This window comes from Acinonyx jubatus, chromosome B4, assembly GCF_027475565.1.
Source record: "Acinonyx jubatus isolate Ajub_Pintada_27869175 chromosome B4, VMU_Ajub_asm_v1.0, whole genome shotgun sequence".
Lineage (NCBI taxonomy): Eukaryota > Metazoa > Chordata > Mammalia > Carnivora > Felidae > Acinonyx > Acinonyx jubatus.
In genome coordinates this window covers 113505535-113528704 of record NC_069387.1, presented here as the reverse complement: position 1 = coordinate 113528704, position 23170 = coordinate 113505535, and the positions used below count along the sequence as shown (strand labels likewise).

Sequence of the window (23170 nt, the reverse complement as noted above, 5' to 3'; positions counted from 1 at the left end):
TCACTAGACTAAATAACAAAATTATTATTCTAATAGTATTCTATATTTCAGAAGGTTACCCCACCCCACAAGGAGTTTGCAAAATTTGTAACGTTACCTGTAAATGAAAACATGTAAAAATTATTTACAATTTTAAAATATTTTTAAAAGGATTTTAAATAAGATAGTATCTAGTCAACTCTTAATTCTGAAGCATGCAACCCCAACTAACTCAGGTGAAGAAAGGGTCATTTTTAGTGGACATAAATTGTGGAAAGGACAGGGTTTGTAGTAGCCTCATGAACACCTGGATCTAGAAACATAAATGTGACCAGATGACTTCTTCCCTACTTTCATCTCCCTCCTCTTCTAACTCTTAAGTTTCTCTCTTAACTGCTGTCTGTGTGAGGTCAAGACTTTATTTTTGAGATCAAAGAAGATAGGGTTTTTACTTGATGATTTTAAGTTAGAAAAATCAAGAAGAGAGGTTGGGCCTGGTTCACTTACCTATCCCTGAGCCCATCACTGTGGCCAGGGGGATAAGGTACTCTGACTCAGCCCAAGTTTTATGCCTATTTCAGAGTGGCGGTTGTGGAACAAACTGTATGTGCAGTTTGTTATTACAAGTGAGGGGGAGGTGTGTTGGGGAAATAGCAGCAATTACTAGCTCAAGGAAAGGGAATTTGATCATTTAGGATAATCCTGTAGTGAATCCCTGATCTTTTACATTGCTTAAAGCCAGAGCTCTATTTTACATTTGTGGCTTTCTCATTTTTTCAGAAATATTAAAGAAAAAAAAAAAGCTACCCGGTTACTTTATATACCTTCTTTCTGTATATAGTCTATCTTTAGGTGAATTATCTGTTGTGTATCATCTTAGCGGGGAGCAGGGGACTTATACTTGGCCAGTTGAACAAGTTCTGTTCCAAGATACGAACTGCAAAGTAAGTGATAGAAGAATATGTGGCAACATTTGATGGGCCAGACAGTTTGTCCTTGCTGGTGATTCTTGTCAATTATTTTAGCCTGGTTCCGGTTCTCTAGTTTCCTGTTGGTTCAGTGAGTTTCATATCTTTCCAGGAAAGTCTCTTTTTGCTAATAATGGCCAGAGTCAGTTTCCATTGCTCTCAAGCAAAAACCTTGTTTTCATTGGGTTTACATAAGAACTGCTTTCCTCAGGAAACTTGTTCTGGAATCTTTGACAAATAGAGAAATCACAAATACAACTTTTCTTGCTTGCCTGATCTATTGCTTTCCCTTGATAATAGAGGCTGACATCAAATGAAGCCTAGAAGTTAGACTAGACCTTTTGTGCCTAATATGATATTACTAGTCACATATAGCTGTTTAAATCTAATTTTAAATTAGTTTAAATTATGGACATCTGGGTGGCTCAGTCGGTTTAGTGTCTGACTCTTGATTTTGACTTAGGTCGTGAGCTCATGGTTTGGGAGTTTAAGCTCCACATTGGGTTGCGCCGACAGTGTATTCTCTGTCTCTCTCCCTCTCACTCTCTCCCTCTGCCCCTCTCCCACTCTCTCTCTTTCTCTAAAATAAGTGAACATGTAAAAAATAAAAGTAAAAAAATTAATAATTTAGTTCTTCAGTTGTACTTTTTGAAATATGCAATAGTCACATGTAACTAGTGGCTATCATATTGGATGGTACAAATTATAGAACATTTCCATCATTAAAAAAATCAGATAGTGCCATTGGACTGTAAATTCCTTAAGGATAGGGATTCTGTCTTTGTTATTCTCTGGTGTACCTACAACACTTAGGACTAGGCTTAGCATTTGTAGGTACTCAGTAAATATTTGTTGAATGTTGAAATGACACACATGAGCTGCCTGCCGCAGAAAACCTAGGCAATAATCATTATAATTAGCTACTTGTTCTTGGAAGAGAATTTGGAATGACTCCATCTCACTGTTATTCTTATTGTTTCTGTTTCAACTTTTCTACAGCTCTGTTCTCTGTTGTACTTTGGCCCTGTGGTCTGTCTACAATTTCTGCTTCCATTATTTCCATAATTACATTAAAAATATAAGGTACTTGATCTCATAGTTGCTCATTCAACAACGTATTCATCCTTCATTTTTTGATTTCTCCTCATGACCAATCCATTAAATCTCTCCTTTCAATAATTTTTGCTGTAGCCTCTGAAATCTATCCCATTACCTATATACGTATATATGTATATATATGTATATATATTGCAGTCTCCTTATTTTATTTTAGTTTTTATTTATTTTTGAAGGAGAGAGAGAGCATGAGCAGAGGAAGAGCAGAGAGAGAGGGAAACAGAATCCAAAGCAGGCTTCAGGCTCTGAGCTGTCAGCAGGAGCCTGACGCAGGGTTCGAACTCACAAACTGTGAGATCATGACTTGAGCCAAAGTCGGACACCCAACTGACTAAGCCACACAGGCGCCCCACAGTCTCCACATTTAAAAAAAATATACCCTCACTGAAACCTGACCTTGTCCTGGCAACCCTTTTAAGTGGAATTACTCTTCCCTTCGTCTGTCCTGCAACTAGGGAACAAGAAGGAAAATCCATATTTGTGAACCCACTTTTGCTTCCAGACAATTGTTTGACGAACTGGGTTAAAATGGTTTTGCTTTTGGTCTTCACTGTGTCCATCTTATCCCTATTTATTTCTCAGTGACCAACCTATAAGATGTTCCCCAACAGTCAATGAAGAGCTTGACTTCTGTCTAGCTCAATTTGTTACTATTTTCTATCCTTTGTCATTGTTCTTTGTGACGACACCATTCATATTGTTGATCCACCTTAGCCTTATAGTTTATCTTAACTCTTATATTCTTTATCTTTATTCAACTTTAGCAGCCCCTACACTTAGCCATTTCTTGGACCTTGTCATCCCTTTGAACTGATATTTCAAATACCTATTTTTTCCTCTTATCTACTTCAATCTTACTGAAGGCATTAAAATTTGATAGTCAAACTGATAGCAAAATTAGTTCTTATCCTTTTTTTTTTTCTTCCACTCTGTTAACCTGGCTCCCTTGCCTCCCATTTAGCTTGAAATCTATTTGTCTACTGTTTGCCTATGCTCTCACTTGTACCTGAGCAAAAGCTCCTAGATGTAAATTCTTTAAACTTCTCACTATCTGAGAATTTCTATCCTCATCTATTCTCTCCTCCCTTTCTATTTTAATGAAGATATCCCTTCTCCCTTTACGTCTCAAGTGTTCTGATTCCCATCTCCTTTGCTTCCTCTAGTGTCTTGCTTCACTGATTATCTTCTTCATCTATGTCTTTAATTTCTTTACCTCAGACTCTTATTTTGCCTTCAAGGTCCAGCTCAAATTGCATTTCTCTTATGTAGCCTTTACTGATACCCTGAAGGAGGTTAGTTAATTGCACTCTCTTCTGTATTTTTTAGTTCTACTTTAAGACTTGATTTCTTTTGATTTGTTGTGACCTACCTTAAATAGTCAAAACTTTCTCATGAAAAGAGGTACTGTACTTTATTCCTAAGTCTGCAGCATTGCATTTTGAAATAATTTGTACTGAACTCTTTTGTTACTGAGGTTAAGACCACTGAATGTATTTCTAGACCCTAATCATCTCTATTAATTTTTATTTATGTTAAATTCCATAATCCCTTACAATCCTAATTGTAATGATCTTAAATTGTGGACTAATTTTCTTCTGAAAAACTGCCATATGGGTTGTAGATTCTAACACTGCACAACTCTAGCGAAGTGAACTGAAAAAGACTTTGTCACCTCTTACAGTCTACCATAATGATGTTCTTACTTTTCATGTTTTCATGATAGTCTTTGGCTTCGATTTTTGTTTGTAGGGCATTGTTTCCTTTCATACCTACGTAACTTATTTAGAAAGCATTCAGACCACATTGCTTTCTTAACAGGATCTTGTTTCTTCCTGTTACCAGGTGTATTCAAAATCTTGACCAGAGCTAAGATTTACTTGGGACCTAACTTTTTAACTCTGGACCTGAGCTAAGACCCACAGTGTTTTCTCCTCTGTTTCTGTCTTCATGATTTTTAGAAAGAAATCTTTATTAACTCTGTGACCTAGAAGCACCAAGTTAATGACATCCATAAACATTTAAGGGTGAGATGCAGAGAAAGTTTCGGAGAGTAAAAATGTAGCTGAAATTATGAAACAAGAGTATGACTGGTACTGTTAAAGGAGCAAAGTAAGAGCAAGACTCCCCTTTCCTTTAGATCCGTTGTTTCTAGCATTTTATGTAAATATCTTAGGAAGCATTGGGTCTTCCGGTTTCTTCCGTGTCATATTGTCCAGTCACCTTACACATTTAAGTGTCTAACCCAGGATTTGGGTTGGTTCATTCATTCCATCAACAAATATTTATTGAATTCTTGTTAACATTTCAAGCACAGCCTTAGGCTCTTGAGAATGTCGTCTTTCCAATAAGCAGTTCTACCTGGGTTGATAAGACATGCTAATAATGCCAAAGTGTAAATAATAAATGCCAAATGAATTATATTTGAGGTAAATGTTTGAGGGATTTTAAAAAGGGAGCAGTCGAGGGCATATCCTATCACATATTGGCCTATCCTGTTAGCATAAAGTCTTTCTTATGAGGTTAGTTATTTGGTTACCAGAGATGCTCTATGTTTTAAGGTTCTGGTTAAAAATGTATCATTCCTTTGAAAAGGACACACATTGTATAAGCATTCATCTCAGGGATGAAAACTCATAATATATTTTATAGAATACACTATGGTGTCCTGTACTAGATAGTTTTCTTTTAAATTTTCAACTTAAATCAGTAAAATTGCAGCATAATAAGTAGGAGAAGAACCCTTACTTGGGTTAGAAGACCTGGGTCCTGTCTTCATTTGGCTGCTTGGTAGCTATGTGATTTGGGCCTGAGCCTCAATCTCTTTATCTATAAAATTGAAATAATAAAGATGACTTTGCTTACTTTCATGGAGTTATTGTGAGAAATTACTGCAGTTAAAAACAGGGAGACTTAATAGGCATTAGAGATACATTTAGGAGCTCCAAGTCTGGTAAGTGAAAGTGAGGTAGCAGTGTGGATGAAAGCATTGTGTAAGCTGTGTGATCACAGACATGGCTTTGCCCGCACTAGACCACTTTCTGATGCCTTAGTGACACGTTATGCACTCTCCCACCAAAGGCCGTTCAGGTTGTTCCCCGCGTTTATCAAAATCATACCCATCAAATTTATATCTCCATGTATGTAGTCTCGTCTTCCTAGACCTACTTGATTTCTCATCTTCTCTATGCCAGAAGTTTGTAGATTTTTCCACAGTAAAAGCAGAAATTTGATACATCTTAGTTACATGTGAACACACCTTCCTGAAGTCAAAATCTTTATCAAACTTTTATCTGCCACTTAACAAGCACAACACCTGGTGTCAATACGGGTACTCTAAAATGATTGTCTAATTCATTGAAATATAGGAACTATGGTTTCTTAATAAATGTGTTTGTTGGGTTGTCATTTTTAGGTTAAAACTTCAGCAACAAATTGTGAATATTGAAAATGCAGAGAAAGAAAAAAATGAAAATGCTGACCTGAAACAGGTAATGATTTTAGCAAACATTTTGCTTTTATTTTTTTATTTTTATTTTTAATGTTTTATTTATTTTTGAGACAGAGAGAGACAGAGTGTGAGCAGGGGGGGGGCAGAGAGAGAGCGAGGCACAGAATCCGAAGCGGGCTCCAGACTCTGAGCTGTCAGCACAGAGCCCGACGTGGGGCTCGAACTCCCAAACTGGGGGATCTCTGACCTGAGCCAAAGTTGGACGCTTGACTGAGCCACCCAGGCGCGCCTTGCTTTTATTTTTTTAAGTGCTTCTTTAAATCTGTATTTTGAATGTGTATGTGTGTAAGTTTTGGGTTTTTTTATTGAAGTATAATTAACCTACAGTGTTCAGTTAGTTTCAGGTGTACAGTATAATCATTCAACAATTCTGTACATTACTCAGTGCTCATCACTCTAAGTATACTCTTAATCCTCTTTATCTGTTTCACCCATCTCCCCTCTGGCAACTACCAATTTGTTCTCTGTATTTAAGCGTCTGGTTTTCTCTTTTTTTTCTTTGTTTTGTTTCTCAAATTCCACATATGAGTGAAATTGTATGATATTTGTCTTTCTCTGACTTATTTCACTTAGCCTTGTACCTTCTGGATTCATCCATGTTGTTGCAGATGGCAAGATTTTGTCCAAAATTTTTTATGGTTGAGTAATAGTCCATCTTGTGTATATACCACACCTTCTTTATCCATTCATCTGTGGATGGGTACTTGGGTTGTTTGTGTGTTGTTTGAATCTTTTGGAATTTTCTATATCAGTATTCTGAAAATATAATCATTACATTGATATGTTTTGGTGAGGTTGATAGATGAAGATAAAATTGTTTAAACCTCTTTAAGCTCTAGTTAGTAAGCTGGTTTTGCTAACTGCTGTTTTTCTTGAGGTCTTTATATGCTGTCACCCATAATGAATTTTTTTAAATTATAGTTTAAGGAACACTACTTTAATATTCTGAATTTAAAAATTGATTAGAAAGATCATCTAGATTTTAAATTCCTTGTGGGATTGACTTGTAACTTTATATTGCTTATTCTATGAACTATTTCTTATTATATCCCTGTGAAATGTGAAATCTAAGAGTTGTATTTATGGAAGGAAATTTATATTTTAATTGAAGTTATTTGGGTTTAAGAAAAACTTATATGGGCAAAACATGGAAGAGTGTTCTTTCCTGGATTCCATTTTCTTTTTTGTTTAAAGTTATGAAGTAAAGAGGATTCCATTTTTAGGATTTATCCTTGCAAACTAGCTGGCATTGCTTTGCATATGCAATTGTGGTTTCTAAGTCTCACCTAGGAGGACATAGTGTTTGATACTCTGAGAGAAGTGATCTAGTATCATTGGCATTGGGCTGTCATTTGTTAGATGTGGAGAAATATTAAGTTCTTTGAGGGTTACTTGTTCAATCAATTGTATTACAGATTTAATTTTTATAACTCCAATTAAATAAAGACTGAGTAGCTCTTCCTGGAGAAATTTATTCTAAAGTAGAAATCTGAGACATATCATTTTACTTTATTTGGTCAGTTGTTCTTTGGTTGTATACAGTCCTGTCTTATTTGGCTTTGCTACCACCAGGAAGGGCTGGAATTATTTAATTTATTGCCTAAAGAATCTGGTTTCTTTTGACTCTTGAGTCTCTTGATTCTGTGCTTCCAGCTCCTCTGAGAGAATGGCTAAGAGGTAAGAAAAGGTGAAAGAAAATGAAGATTTGTTAATTTGCAAAATGAGGGTGCCTGGGTGTCTCAGTCAGTTAAGTGACCAACTCTTGATTTAGGCTCAGATCATGATCTCAGGGTCATGAGATTGAGCCCCACGTCAGGCTCTGCATTGAGCGTGGAGCCTGCTTGGAATATTCTCTCTCTCTCTCTCTGCTCCTCCCCACTTGTGTGTGCACTCTTGTGCTCCCCACCCCGCCCCCAAAAAGGAGTAAAATTGCTTGTGGAGGAAGTAGGTATAACTGTGTTCCAAATGAAGATTATTTGGATATGACTAAAAATCACCATTTATCTTCCTAGCCTGTTAATTTTTAACTAGATAATTAGTTACTTTTCATGAGAAAATGTACTCCCAGATAAAAGTACATTAGGATGGAGAAAAAGCATGAGTGACATTTCATGGTTTGATAAATGGCTCTAGAGGCCAAGGAAGCCTTGCCATTCATTAGGTTTCTTAGAATATCTCTCTTCCACCCAACACTGGGTATATGGAATGCTTAGAAACCAGTTAAAAACAATGTAAGAGTGATCCTTTCTGTATTAATGATTCCAAACTATTTAGAAAGCAGAACTCCCGGAAGAGTTGCTGATCATAGGGTACATGGGAATGGGAGAACAGATTCCCTTAGCAGCTTTCCCAGCTGATGAGCTTTTAAAACCTGTTCTTTCCTAGGAGGTAGAGGAAGTTCAGTGGAGACTTTCTAATGGTTGCATTCTCCTTTCTCACTTCCCTACTCTCCCCTTCTTACAATCCTTTTCCCTACTCCCAGTAGCTCATCTGGTCTGCTTATTTTGGGAGGAAGAGGAGAGGACTTAGTGGATTGAGGAATAGGGTTCTTGATAGACTCTGGTTATATTAGGCAATGATACTATGCTATTGGATCCTAATGCTGCTGCGGTTTATCATTTAATTTCCGGGTGTCCTTAGGACAAATCAGTTGGGTGGAGGATTTGTGAAGGAAGATGCTTACAGTCCTGTGCCCCTCCCATACGTTCGTTATTGCATACGTGGCTGTATGTTTCTCTTTCTTCTCTTTTAAGCAAATCAGTAGTTTGCAGATCCAAGTGACCTCACTTGGACAGTCAGAGAATGAGTTGCTGAATTCAAACCAAATACTGAAGGAAATGGTAGAGAGGTTAAAACAGGAATGCCGAAATTTAAGAAGCCAAGCTGAGAAAGCACAACTAGAAGTTGAAAGGTAGAGTTTGCTCTTTTTTATGTACAAACTATTTCTTCTTTCTGCTATGTTATATGTAGTTCTTTTAATGACGATTCCAATGTTGAATGTGTTTTGGGAGCTAGTTACAAATACCCTTTGACAGTATACAATGGCATTAGGTAATGTACTTTCTATTTCTAGAGAATGACCTTTATGGACTCTTGAATTGTTTAAAAAAGGGGGCATTTAGGGCAGAAGACTTTTTTTTTTTTTTTTTAACAAATTCTGCCTGTCCACCGTGTTCTTTTGAAAACCGTCAAAGAAACCCTTCTTTATTCATTGAGTAAACCAATACATTAATACATTTTTTACTCCAAATATCTAAATTATTCTCCTGAATGCCAGAGAACAGAAAGAAATTTTGTGATATGCAAAACTTACTTCCTAGAATTAGAACTATAATACCTTGGATTTTCCCTTTGAAAAGCTCATTTATTTGTTTATATTTTTTGGTCTTGAAATTTATTACTAGTAGACAGTGTATATAGTAAACTGGCAAGGAGATGATTTTTGTGATGTTCAAGATCTTACATTCTCTGGAAAATTTTGTTTAGATATGATAGAAAACTGCTATTTTGTATTTGCTTTGTCTTCATGTTAGTATTATATTTCTGTTTGAATCTACAAAACATAATTCTTTTCAGATTTTCTCTTCTGAAGGCTACTTTGCCAAATAAAATTTTCTCCCTTCAGTGTCTCATTATTTCATATTTTAAGACTGTCTGTGGTTTCACACATGCAGTTGAATTTCAAGAAAAGAAAGTAAGCAAGTTATTTGTCCATAATGTGTTGTGACATTCCATAGGGTCCAAATTATTTTGCAAAAAAATGGAAATTTATATCTTGGAACCTGAAGTGTTTGATTAAAATGCACTTAAAATTCTAAGACAAAAAGCATTCTAATGACAACTTAGCTAGCAAATTTAAGTAATTGATCATTGGTTTCTGAATGTTATTCATAAGATTACATGGCAGAAAATAGCTGGATGACGTGTCAGTTTGAACATGATTTTGGTCCCAGCTAAAACACTTAAAGTCTATATGACCTTAGGCACATAATCTGATGTCTCAGGATTTATAAATCTCATTTGTACTGCCTATATATAGTAATGATACTAAAAATTATGCAAAGTGTGCAGAAGAGCTTTAAAGATGTAGGTTGTTTTGGTACCTTAAAATATCATTATATGAATTTTAGTGTAGTCTGAAAACATCCTGCATTAAGACTTGATACCTAGGTTGATTTTTAACCAGCTTTATTAGACCCAGTTTTTTTTTTTAATGTTTCAAGTTTTTATTTAAATTCTAGTTAGTTAACATATAGTGTAATATTAGTTTCAGGTGTAGAATTTAGTGACTTATCACTTATATATACCCAGTGCTTATCACAACAAGTGTCCTCCTTAGTACCCATCACCCATGCTAGACCTAGTTTTTATAGCATGGTGGTTATCATGATTCAAAGCTGGTTATCAAGTGTTGGTCTTGCTGTTAACTAGGTGTAAGTCTTTAAGCAAATTCATTAACTGCTCTCTAGGCTTTAGTTTTCTCATCTATATAATGGAGATGATAGTAGTCCCTAACTCAAGGGGTTATTGTGAAGAATAGATGACATAGTACACACACTGTTCTAAGCACAGCATCTGGCTCAGAGGAAGTACTCAGTAATGGTACTGAGTACCATTTACTCAGTACTCAGAGAAGTACTCAGTATAAGCAAATACTTGGCCATGCAAGAGTGCCTGTAGTTGGATAATTAAGGATGTGGTGAAGCAGGTACAGCGTTTGATTCTACTTGGGATAATGTCTATTTAATCTTAAGAGTTACCGTCTGTGTTTTGCATACATTCTTTTGACAGGACTTTGGAAGAGAAACAGATACAGTGGTTGGAAGAAAAGCATAAATTTCAGGAACGTCTCACTGACAGAGAAGAAAAGTATAATCAAGCTAAAGAAAAACTGCAGCGAGCTGCAATTGCCCAGAAAAAGGCAAGTGGTTCTTATTAAAGTGATTTCTATGGAGTAAAACATAATTAACTATTCTGGGAGAATAAAATGTAATTAAAACTGAGATTTTAGTGTATGTTTAATTTGATATTTAAACATGACATTTTGCTGTCAACCTTGCAGGGATAAATTGGGAAAATGCAAACTGTTCAACAGGTTTATTTCTAAATTTTGTGCTCAAGTCGGTTTTTCAGAGCTGTCATGCATTTTCCCACAGTGTTTTTTCATTGATAAAGTTTCTAGACCAGCCCTTATAAGTCTTAGTTATTAACTCATTCTGCACTTAAATTTACAGGATGATTAGGTTTGTTTCAACTGTGCTTAACTAATACTTGTAACATTTTTTTTTTGGCTAAAACGATTTTTTATTTCCAACTCAGAAATATAGGAGTGGGTATCTCCTTGCCCTAGCAGGAGAAACTAGGCTTCCCCCTGACTTCTGTAGTAGCCATGATAGTTACCGCAGCTGTGATCTTATTTTTTTGAAATGTTTATTTGTTTATTTTGAGAAAGAGAGAGAAATCACGGGGCAGGAGAAAGAGAGGGAGAGAGAGTATCCCAGGATCTCACAAACTGTGAGATCATGACCTGAGCTGAAATCAAGAGTCAGATGCTTAACCCTCTGAGCCACCCAGATGCCCCAGCTGTGGTCTTTTTTAAGTTTCACCTTTGTAGGCATATTTTCTCCATATGTTTTCTTGGAAATAGTTCAGAGCGTCATGGATATAATGTAATCAGATGATTCATCTAAGTCAGTGGTTTACAACTTCTTTCCTACTTCAGCAAACCTAAGGAATGTAGCATGGCCCCATCAGTAACCATGACTCATGGTGGCAGTGATTCAGTACTTATTTTCAACAAGATTTGGTGTGTGCATGGAGCTGGGGGTGAGGAGTAGCATAAAAGTACCGTAAATGATTTACTATGTCCCCATATGGTAAGTTCATTTAGCAATGGCATTTGTTTTGGGAAGATGAGAACATCTGAGATGAGAGTAGGGCACTTCTCATAGGCACACTAGTATCTTAATGTCTGTGGGTTTATTGGAAAGGTTAGCTTTTCATATTTGCATAAGAGAAGAGAACTGTATATCATTTACATATTCTGAATTTGGAAACCAAAGACACAGTTCCTAGACACCTATTTATGGTTATTGGATATAACTGCCAAATGCATCCTGATAGTTGGAGTGACAGTACGAGAAGTCTCCAAGTCATTGCTTTCCCACTTTCTTGATTTCTGAATATTGCTTTTCTCTTCTCAATGCTGGAAGTAGTGTAACATTGAGATTAGAAAAGGGAATCTCAGTGTTTTATACTTGAATATAAACACTGTCTTTGTTTGTATTTCCTCCTGTGTGTGCTGCTTCTCTTTCTTTCTGGCCATACAAGTACTGAGCGGTGCATGGGTATTGGTGGAATTTCAGTGACGTGTTTTATGGCTTGGGATGATCTTAGAAATTTCACTTATGGTTCCTAGTACTGTTTGAAGCCTAGAAGCATCTGAAGCCAGATTTTAGCCAAAAATCAGTAGAAATTATAAGAACTGATTTTATCTTTCACAGAGAAATGTTTATGTTAAGGTTTTAGAGTTATGCATCATAGAAACCAGATTCTAATTACTATTGAGGTTAGTTTGGGTTGACTTCTGTTGGAGCAAAAGTGACATCCAGTGGTGAGAGAGATTACCAGCTAATCATAGATACTAGTAAGAAGGGAAGAGGTGATAATTTAAGAAATCTGCAAAACAGCCTTTCATCAGTATTGTGACCTGGGGTGAATTTTTTCCCATTGAAATACCTGCCAAATGATGGGTGTGAACATCGGGAATATCCATGTCACTTTTGAAAATGTGACCTGTGGGTTATGATTTGAAGTCATAGGAAATTGTTAAGCTCAATTCAGTGAGTAGTTATGACCCAGAGCTGTCTTACCGCGTGGGACACTTCCCTAGAGGCTTACAACTTTACATCAATTAAAGTAGAAAAATAGACAATATATGTGGCATAGAAATACTATAAAAAATCTGTGAGTACATATAATTTTAGGGCTCAGGAATTTTAGCATTCAGATAGTTTTTACAGATTAGGAAACTGAAGTGGTAGGTAGCCAAGATTACTTGACTAGTAAGATTCAGTGCCATGACTAAAATGTACATCTTTCTGTTCTTAATCCTTTGTTCTCTCTGCGCTGTTACTCTTTTAATTTCCCAATTTCCCGAATACTTGACTGCTTTTCTCTTCATTGTACCCATATGAGTCTTACTTCTCGTGGCAGAATAATCGCTATGAAGTGAATTTGTTTAAGTCAGACTCTTTCCATTCTAGTTAAAGATAATGCTTCTATATGAAAAATTTGGCTCTAAGATTATATAAATATAATTCATAGGAGTGCAATAGACTTGTTAGGTTCTTTAAGTGACAAAAATCATAACTTTCTTATGTTGTAAGACTTAAAGCAAGTCACAAAATATTAACTCTAGAGCAGAAATCATAATCCTTTAGAGTTGCTTTCCTGTGAGTGGTTCTTATAACTGGAGAGTGGCAGCTTTATTTTTTTCCCCAGGCTAGAAAAGATGCCTCATTGCCGTCTGAGTGTGTTTCTTTACAGCTCCAACCTCCTATGCACAAAGCTTATGTCATTTCTGTTAAGTCTTTTTAGATAGAATCTTTGTGTAATGATATTTTACTTTGTTGATTTGTTTGGAAGAACTTGACCAAGTATCTTGAGTTAGGATGCCCTTCTGTGATTGTTGGCTTCTGTGTACATTTTTCTCTATACATTGTTGAAGTGTGAGTAAGAGGAGAGATCTCTTGGTTTGAGCACAGTGAGTTGTCCTTTTCCTTTTAAGGCACTTGAGATGACAACTTGTTATTTTTATTCTAAGGTACATCTCTCTGAAATTATTCTTGGTTAAATTATGGTTATGAATGTTTTTGGAAAAGACATGAACCGTAGTCTTAAACTTCTAAAGTGTCTATTGAATATGTTGGGTGGCCTAGCATTCTATTATACACTTAGAGGAAAATAGAAGCCATGATTAATTCCTGCCTTTGATGACCATATAATCTAGTTGGAGAAGATAACATGCAATACCTAAACAATACTAATAGTCACTCCCAGGTGATCTGTATAGACCCTAAAGTTTGAGAAGAGCGTCAGAGCGAAGAAAGCCTGAAGACAGGGAGGCCAGTTAGGAAGCTCTTGTGATAAAATGAGGTAAGAAGTGTGGAATTTCGGCTTGTGATAGAGGAATGAAGATGAAAGGTGACTCTTTAGAATTATTCTGAAGGAGAAGATTTACAGGATATGGTGCTAAAGAAGAAAGGGAAAATATGACATGTTTTAGCTGTGAGAGTATACAAATGGAGTTGTCGTAATGGAGTGAAGAACACGTGTCAGTTGAGTAGAAAGAGAAGGTATATTCTACTAAACACGTGTCAGATCTGAAGTATGACAGTGCATCCCTGGACTCGTGTCCTAGACTCTTAGGTGAAGGTGCTGTGTAAATAACTAGAAATAATGGAATATACACCATGGGGAGCAGTAATTCAGATTAGAGATAAAGAATTAGACACTTGAGATTTTGAAGATGATTGAGGAATAAAAGGACTAAGAATCGAATTGACTTAGAAAGAAGAACTGGATTTAGTAGAGGAATGGTCATAGAGGTGGCAGCTACAGTGTGGTGTTGTAGAAGCCACTGGAAAAGAAAGGTATCCAAGATAAATGGTTGGTTAGTATGATTACTGAAGAGTTTGTTGAATTTGGCTAGAAGGTGGTAAAAGGGGAATCCCAGGTTGGGTTCTTGTATTAGTGTTCTTTTGATTTTTCTATTGCTCCTTTGTGTTGGAATATTTTTAACACCAAGGCATCCACTTGGCAATCCTGTGATGGCATTGGACTGCTAAAGTCAAAATTGAAATCATTCCTTACAGCCAGTGTCCCCTCTGAACTCTTCATCTCTTTCAGTAGCATGTCATTCTTCCTATCACTTAGGCTTCAAACCTCTGATTGACCCCGAGGGCTCCCTTCCCTCAGATGTAGGCAGTCACTCTATTGGTTTCTGAGGGCTGCTGTAACAAATTACTGCAAATTATGTGGCTTAAAACATCAGAGAGGTATTATCTCATAATCCTAGAGGTCAGAAGTCTAAAATCAAGATGCCCCTAGGACCATGCTCCTTCCAAAGGCTGGATCTGTTCCACACTTCTCTCCTAGCTGCTGGTGGATGCTAGCAATCCCTGGTGTTCTTTGGGTTGTAGGCATATCACTTCATTCTGTGCCTGTCTTCATCTGGTGTTCTCCCTGTGTGTCTTGTCTCTGAGTCCACATTTCCCTCTTTTCATAAGGATACCAGTCATATTGGATTTAGGGGCTACTTAATCCAGTATAACCTCATCTTAACTTGATTATATCTGTAAAGACCCTTTTTCTAGGTAAGGTCACTCTGGAGTGTTTTACCAACAGCCAATTTTCTAATTCTCTGGACACCAGCTAGGTGGGTGTCCAGCGGTGCAGTTTAATTCTGACACTACATCAGATTCCACAAGTGAAAGGGTTCAGTCTCACAAGACTGCCCGATGTCGGATGCCAGGTCCCAGGCCACTTGTACTTCTGACCAACTGGCTATCAATTGGGGGTTCCCATGACCCCCTCCTCAGGTTTGATGATTTTCTGGAATAGCTCACTGAACCCAGGAAAACATTTTACTTACATTTACTAGTTTATTGTAAAGGATACAACTCAAGAACAGCCAAATGGAAGAGGTGCATAGGGCAAGGTATGGAAGGGGAAGCATGGAAACTCCATGCCCTCTGAATGTACCATCCTCCTAGCTAATCAATGTGTTCACTAATCTGGGTGCTTCTGGGTCTTGTTGAAAAGTTTTTATAGAGATCCATCTCCAGTCCCCCTTTCCTCTGAGAAGTGGAGAATGGGGAGTAGGGGGATGCGGCTGAAAGTTCCCACTCTTTTATCACTTGGTCTTTCGCATGACAACCCCATTTTGAGTTTTTTAGGGGCCCGGACCAGAAGTTACCTCATTAGCATAAATGCAGGTATGATTGAAAACGCTGGTTATGAATAACAAAAGACATGCCTGTCACTCAGGAAATTCCAAGGATTTTAGGAGGTCTGTGCTAGAAACCCAGGACAAAGACCATATACATTTTTTTTTTTAAATGTTCATTTACTTATGAGAGAGAGAGAGAGAGAGAGAGAGACAGAGTGTGAGGAGGGGAGGGGCAGAGAGAGAGGGAGACATAGAATCTGAAGCAGGCTCCAGGCTTTGAGCCATCAGCACAGAGCTGGACATGGGGCTCAAACCCGCAAACTGTGAGATCATGACCTGAGCTGAAGTCGGATGCTTAACCGACTGAGTAACCCAGGAGCCTCAGATAAATTTCTTTTTATATCATAGTCACATTCTGAGGTTCTCCAGGGACATGAATATTTGGGAGACACTCTTCAACCCAGTACAGTCACGAGGGCCTGTGAATTCTTTCTTTACAATGTGTCTTGCATTTTTTTCCCTCACCTCATTTCTTTTTATTCCTGTTGCTAACGTCCTAGCTGAGGCTGTATCTTCTGCAAGGTTTCACTGTATTCATTTAGCCATATTCAACAAATTCATTGAGTGTCTACTATGTACCAGGTAGTTTTGTTCACTGGAATACAGAAATAGAGACTGTGCTGAGGAGCTTACATTGTAGTGGGTGGGTGACAGAGTAAAGAAACTAGTATTTGTCAGGTGGAGATGTGTGCTAAGGAGAAAACTAAAGAGAATGCCTTTTAAATAGGTAATCAGGGAAGATTTGTCTGATTAAGGTAACAATGAGCAGAGACCTGAAGAAAAGGAAGGGGAATGCCATGTTTTATATATGGGGGGATAATGTTCCAGACAGAATAGCAAGTGAGAGAGAGAGGCAGAAGTCTGCTTGGTATGTTGAAGGAATACAAGGAGAGAGAACTAGGTAGCTGGAATGGAGGGAAGTAGTGAGGCCTGATGATGTTTTTATTCTTTGGTTTTTATTCTGAATGTGATGGGAACACACTGGAGAGTTCTAAATTGAAAACTAATATAATCTGCATTATATTTTAGAAGACCCTCTGGCTGTTGTGTAGAGAGACAAAGAGGACTCGGGAAGACCACTTTTTAGTAGTCCAGGGTGAAAGATGATGGTGACTTGGAATAGAGAACTTGTTGTGGAATGGTGGTCAGATTCTGTATATATTTTTAAAGTAGAGTTTACAATAGTTGTCGGGCAGGAAAAATACAAATCAAAGATGCCTAAGATGCTGAGTATGAGTGCTTAGTTAAAATAGAGTGGGAAAAACTTTAGAAGGAACAGGTTTGGCAGTAAAATAAAGATGCTTTTGTTGGACATGCTAACTCTTTGAGATACCCAATTAGACTTCCACAGGAAATGTTCAGTAGTCTGGTGGATACATGAATCAGGAGTTCAGGGAAGAAGACTGGACTAGAAATAAAGACTTGGGAGCCATCATCACATAAATGGTATTGAAAGCAAAGGGATTAAATGAGGTCACCCAGAAAGTAAAGGAAGAGTGAGGATTGAACTTTGAGGAATTTTGAAGTTGAGAAGAAAAGGAGGAAACTGAGGACTGGCCAGGATGGTAGGAGAACCAAGAAGGTACTGGATGCCAAGTGAAGGAAGATCAGCTGTATCGAATGACATTGAGAATAAGATGATAAAATAGCAATATGAAGACTAGGAATTCATTTGGCTTTTTAGTGATTGTTGGTGGCTTGTCAAGAGTTGTTTGTGTGGAATAGAAGGAATACAAGCCAGATCGAAGTGGAAGATAGAGTTTGTCTAAGGGATTTTGTTGTAAAGAACAGGGAACTGGGGTGATTGCTAGGGAGGGTTGTGAGATCAAAGAGTTCTTTTAAGGGTGGGGTGAATTATAGAGTGATTCAGTAGCAAGGGGAAAATTGATGATGCAGAAGAAAGGGGGGCACTTGCAGGGATAATATTCTTTAGCAGCAATTCAGAGGTGGAAGGCATAAGAACACAGTGTACCTATTATACCTGGAAAAAAGGCAAAATATATGTTTATAAATTTCTGATAAATCGATAGATGTGTGGAAATTTTCTCCTGATGCTACAGTTTTCTCAGTGCAAAAAAGAATCTGGGTCTTTGGCTCAGATTGTGAAGAGTGCAGGTGTCAGAGATCTGAGGAGACATAATAAGTTGTGAAGGAATGTAAGAGTTTGGGAGAGTGATTAGATGAGGGAAATTAGAAGGACTGTCAGGTAACACAGTGCACAGTTGTGTGTGTGTTTGCCGGCTTCATTTAGTTGCATAGGTCCAGGCATGCAGTCTAGTTGTATTTAATAAGGGTCTGAGTTTTTCCAGGTGAGTTTGAAGAAGAGGGAGACTTGGGTCAAGGTAATGAGAATGTATGCAAAGAAATGATTATAGAGATAGAGGCTAAGGCATTCATTGGGTGTTTTAGTCAACTAACCAGCCAGTGTTTTTACTGCATTCTAGCTATTTCCTGGCAACTGAAAGTGCTCAGTAGATGGTTGGTTGTTTTACAGAGATGAGGATGAGGACAGCATTGTCCTGAACCCTGTCTTCAAGCTTATCTCCAGATGTGCCTTGTAAGAGGCAAACTTTGGAGTCTGTCACATACACTGATGCTGTATCAGACTTCTCAAAACAATGTCTTTTACTTATCAGTCCCTTGCTGGAGAACCTTCGGGCAAATCCACATCCCTGTAGTAGTACACATTTTCCCTATTTCATTTCTTATCCATTCTACAAAGCCCTTTCTCATGATTTGGTACTTATTGACTGGAATTCCCTTCAGAAGTCCCTATATTTTGAATTACTTATAGTTAATATAGGGCCCAATTAAATGTGCACTCTGTGTGTGTATATATGTATGTGTGTGTATGTACTTGATTAAGATTGGTGATGAAATAAAAAATTTTGTATTACAGTTTAAATGAACAATAAAAATGGAGAAAAATAACCAGATTTTAAGATTGCAAGTTTATACAATCATACAGTAATGAAATATTTAAGCATTGCCATCTGTAAAATGTCTACTGGGGTGCCTGGGTGGCTCAGTCAGTTAAGCATTTTACTCTTGATTTTGGCTCAGGTCATTATCTCACAGTTCTTGAGTTCAAGCTCCGTGTTCACACTGTCAGTGTGGAACCTGCTTGGGATTCTCTCTCTCTCCCCATCCCTGCCCCACTTTTACTCTCTCTCTCTCTCTCTCAAAATAAATAAACTTAAAAAAAATGCTACTAATTGAACTAAAATACCTAAAAGGAGCATATGCTTTTGATAATGACAAACTAGGAAATATGTGGGTCAACTCTCCATATGAAAACTAGAAGAATCAGACAAAGTATTTTAAAAAAAATATCTCCATGGAAGGCAGTGAAGAATTAGGAGGCCAAGCTCCTGGAGAGGTGAGAAATTGAGAGAGGTGAGCATGGCATGTGAGGTTGCTTTTTCCTTAGAGGAAACTGCTGATTCTAGAAGAGGGAGTTGAGAGGCTGAGAAGTGAAGCAAAGCTTTTGACAACTTCACAGAGCTTGGGGAACAAAAATTGGAATTCAGAATCTGCCGGAGAGAGGATCTCAGATCCAAGTATGCTAGTGCTTTGGGTTGGGACACTGAAGGGGAGGGATTTATGTTTAGACTAAGAATGAAAAAATAGCCTGGCCCTTGCAAGTATTGAAGTGTAGCTTTAGATAATGTCAGTCCTTATAATCAGATTAAATATACCCAAAGTGTTAGTGTTTGTAGCTGCCTGCAAGAAACAAATGTAAATCTACTTTAAGGGAAAACAACATTATAGACTTTATCTCCACAGTTTTTAAATATATAACAAAAAATTTAAAATAGGCATAAATAAATAAAATATAATAAATAATAAAAATATCACTACATACCTATTAGAATGGCTAAAATCTGAAACACTGACTGTACCAAATCCTGCAAAGATGTGGAACAAATAGGAGCTCTCCTTCGTTGTGTGGAATTGGAACATGGTACAGCCATTTTGGAATACACTTTGGTAGTTTCTTACAAAGGTAGACTTAGTCAAACCACACCATCTGGTAATCATGCTCCTGGATATTTATTCAAATGTGTCGAAAACTTATGTTCACACACACACAAAAACACAGAAACTTGGAAGTAAGCAAGATGTTCTTCAGTAGATGAATGGATTAAAAAAAAAGACTGTGCTACATCCATACAATGGATATTTTTATTTAGTGATAAAAAGAAATGAGCTGTCAAGCCATGCAAAGACATGGCAGAATCTTAAGCACATATTGCTAAATGAAGGAAACCAGTCTGAAAAGACTATATACTGTATAATTTCTATATACTATATGACATTCTGGAAAAGGCAAAACTATGGAGACAGAAAAAAATGCCAGTGGTTACCAGGGGTTGTGGGAGTAGGGATGAATAGGTAGAGAACAGGAAGTTTTGTAGGGCTGTGAAACTATTCAGTATAATATCATAATAGTGGATACATGACATCATGCATTTGGGAAAAAACCCTGTAGAACTGTACAACACAAAGAGTGAAACTTAATGTCAACTGTGGACTTTAGTTCATAATAATGTTTCAAAATTGGCTCATTAATTTTAATAAATGTACCACACCCATGTAAGATGTTAATAGTATAGAGGAAACTGTGAAAGGGGGAATATGTGGGAACTCTATACTTCCTGTTAAATTTTTCTGTAAACCTGAAGCTGCTCCAACTATTTATAAATCATCATCATACCGGCTACATGAGGAAATAAGATAACATCGAAAATCAAGAGAAATAATAACCAATATAAACAGACTCCCCATAGGGAATCTGGGAAATGGAATTATCAGATGCAGACTTTAAAATTACCTTGTTGTTATATGCTTAGAAAACAACAGAAAAAGCTTGACAATTCCTCCAGAAAACAAAACTGTTAAATAAATGGCAGGTTTACAACTAATACACAATAATTGAATTATGAACTTAGTGGATAGATTTAACTGCGAACATCATCATCATCATCATCATCATCTTCAAGGTATTACCAGAAATCAGTGAAACAAAATATATAATAGAGAAAATTAAAAATGCCAAGAGCTGACTTAAAAAAAAAAGATTGGTAAAATTGATAGAGCCTTAGATTCATTTTTTTCCTAACTGCTCACAAAATAGGTAGGTATGCAGGTAAACACAGATGCACAATACGATGAATGGAGAAGGGGTATCACTATATTCCTTTTTCTTTTTTTTTTTTTAAGATTGTATTTTTAAGTAATCTGTACACTCAACGACGTGGGGCTTAAATTTACAACCCTGAGATCAAGAGTTGCATGCTCTACTGACTAAGCCAGGCAGGGCAGCCCCTCTTATAGATAGTAAAACAACAAGAATATTTTAAAAATACCTTGTGCAGTTTAGATGAAGTGAACAAATTCTTTGAAGAACATCTTAACAAAACCAATATAGGAAGAATTAGGTAATCTGAATAGTCCAGTATCTGTTAAGAAAATGGAATCCTTGGGGCGCTTGGGTGGCTCAGTTGGTTAAGCGTCCAACTTTGGCTCAGGTCATGATCTCACTGCTCATGAGTTCAAGTCCTGCATCGGCCTCTGTGCTGACAGCTCAGAGCCTGGAGCCTGCTTCAGATTCTGTGTCTCCCTCTCTATGCCCCTCCCCTGCTCATGTTCTCTCTCTCTCTCTCTCTCTCTCTCTCTGTCTCTCAAATATAAAATAAAACATTAAAAAAAGAAAGAAAGAAAGAAAATGGAATCCTTAATTTAAAACCTCTGCAGGGAAAATGCCTGGCTCATTTGGCTTCACTGATAAATTCTTCCACATACTAAAGGAAGAAATATTACCATTCTTAACACAAACTTTCCCAGAAAATAGAAAAGAAAGGAAAACATCCCCACTTGTTTTATAAGGTTAGAGCCCAACACAGCCATTATAAAAAAAGAGATACCATAAGCAAATATACAAATCTTAAATATTAACAAACTGAATCCCATGATGTATAAAAATTGTAATATATCATGAAATGTAAGGTTTATTCTAGGAATGTAAGGTAGCTTAATATTCAAAATTGATTACTATAACTCAACACTGTAACGGAACAAAAAAAAACTATTGTGATCTTCTTAACAGACACATAAAAATAATTTGACAAAATTTAACACCCTTTCATGATAAACTCATCAAAATAGGAATAGAAGGGATTTTTGTACCTATAAAAGTCCTACATCTAACATCATACTTATTGATTAAATATTTAATGCTTCCCTCCACCCATCCAAGTTCAGGAACAAAGCAAGTGTGTTCATTATCACCATTTTTTTTTTTAACATTTTATTGGAGGTGCTGGCTAGTATAATAAGACAAGGAAAAGAAATAAAAGATTTATAAAGATTGGAAAGGAGGAAGTAAAATTGTCATTCACATATGACATAATTGTGTATGAATAAAAATACAAATCTATCAAACTGTTAATATGTACAATTTAAAAATTGCTGGAAAAAAGGTCAAGTAACAGTTATTTTTTTTGGTTATCCTATTATTTCTAGCAATTCTATGAATAATAACTAAATTTACTCATGTGAATCATTTTGCTATGCTTGCCTTCTTAGGCTATTACAACGTTTAACAACCTTTTTTTTTGAAGTATAATTGACATATACATGTCAACTTCAGCTGGACAACATAATGATTTGATGTTTTTATCTATTGTGGAATGATCACAATAAATGAGTCTAGTTAATATCCATCGCCATACATGTTAAAAAAAACCCCTTTTTTTCCCTCATGATGAGATCTTTTAAGATTGACTCTTTTAGCAACTTCCAAATACACAACACAGTATAGTTACCATGCTGCACATTACATCCCTGGAACTTTATAACTAAAGGTTTTATCTCCTGACTTCCTTCACCCATTTTGTCCACCCCTTGTGTCCTGCCTTTGGCAACCACCAATTTTTTTTTCTTTTTTCTTTTTTTATTTGTTTTAACATTTATTTATTTTTGAGAGACAGAGTGAGACAGAGCATGAGTGGGGGAAGGGCAGAGAGAGAGGGGGTTACACAGAATCCAAAGCAGGTTCCAGGCTCTGAGCTGTCAGCACAGAGCCTGACGCAGGGCTTGAACTCATGGACCGCGAGATCATGACCTGAGCTGAAGTTGGCCGTTCAACTGACTGAGCCACACAGGTGCCCCTCAAGTTCTTCTTTATGTCTTTGAGCTTGTTCATTTGCTTGTGTGTTTGTTTAGATTCTCCAGATAAGTGAGGTTATACAGCATTTTTTCTTTCTCTGCTTGCCATTATGTCTTTAAGGTCCATCCATACTGTCACAGATAACAAGATTTCTTTTTTATGACTGAATCATATTCAATTGTGTATAAGTTGCTAGGTCCTATGGTAGTTCTATTTTTAATTTTTTGAGGAATCACCCTACTATTTTCCATAGTGGCTGTATCATATATTGCTGGTGGGCATGTAATTAATAGAACCACTTTAGAAAACTAGTATTGGGGTACCTGGGTGGCTCAGTCAGTTAAGTGTCTGACTTCGGCTCAGGTCATGATCTCACGGTCCGTGAGTTCGAGCTCTGCGATGGGCTCTGTGCTGAC

The 23170-nt window shown here is 36.9% G+C and overlaps 1 protein-coding gene across 11 annotated transcripts in view; it reads left to right on the top strand.

Annotated features, from left to right (window-relative positions):
• The window catches only part of CEP83 (centrosomal protein 83), a 215810-nt gene that overhangs the window by 186574 nt on the left and 6066 nt on the right, over positions 1–23170 (top strand). For all 11 annotated transcript variants that reach the window (XM_053226613.1, XM_053226615.1, XM_027071100.2 and 8 more), the window contains 3 exons: positions 5476–5551; positions 8325–8482; positions 10363–10492. In XM_053226613.1, the coding sequence (XP_053082588.1) occupies positions 5476–5551; positions 8325–8482; positions 10363–10492 (364 nt within the window). The remainder of the gene's footprint in view (positions 1–5475; positions 5552–8324; positions 8483–10362; positions 10493–23170) is intronic.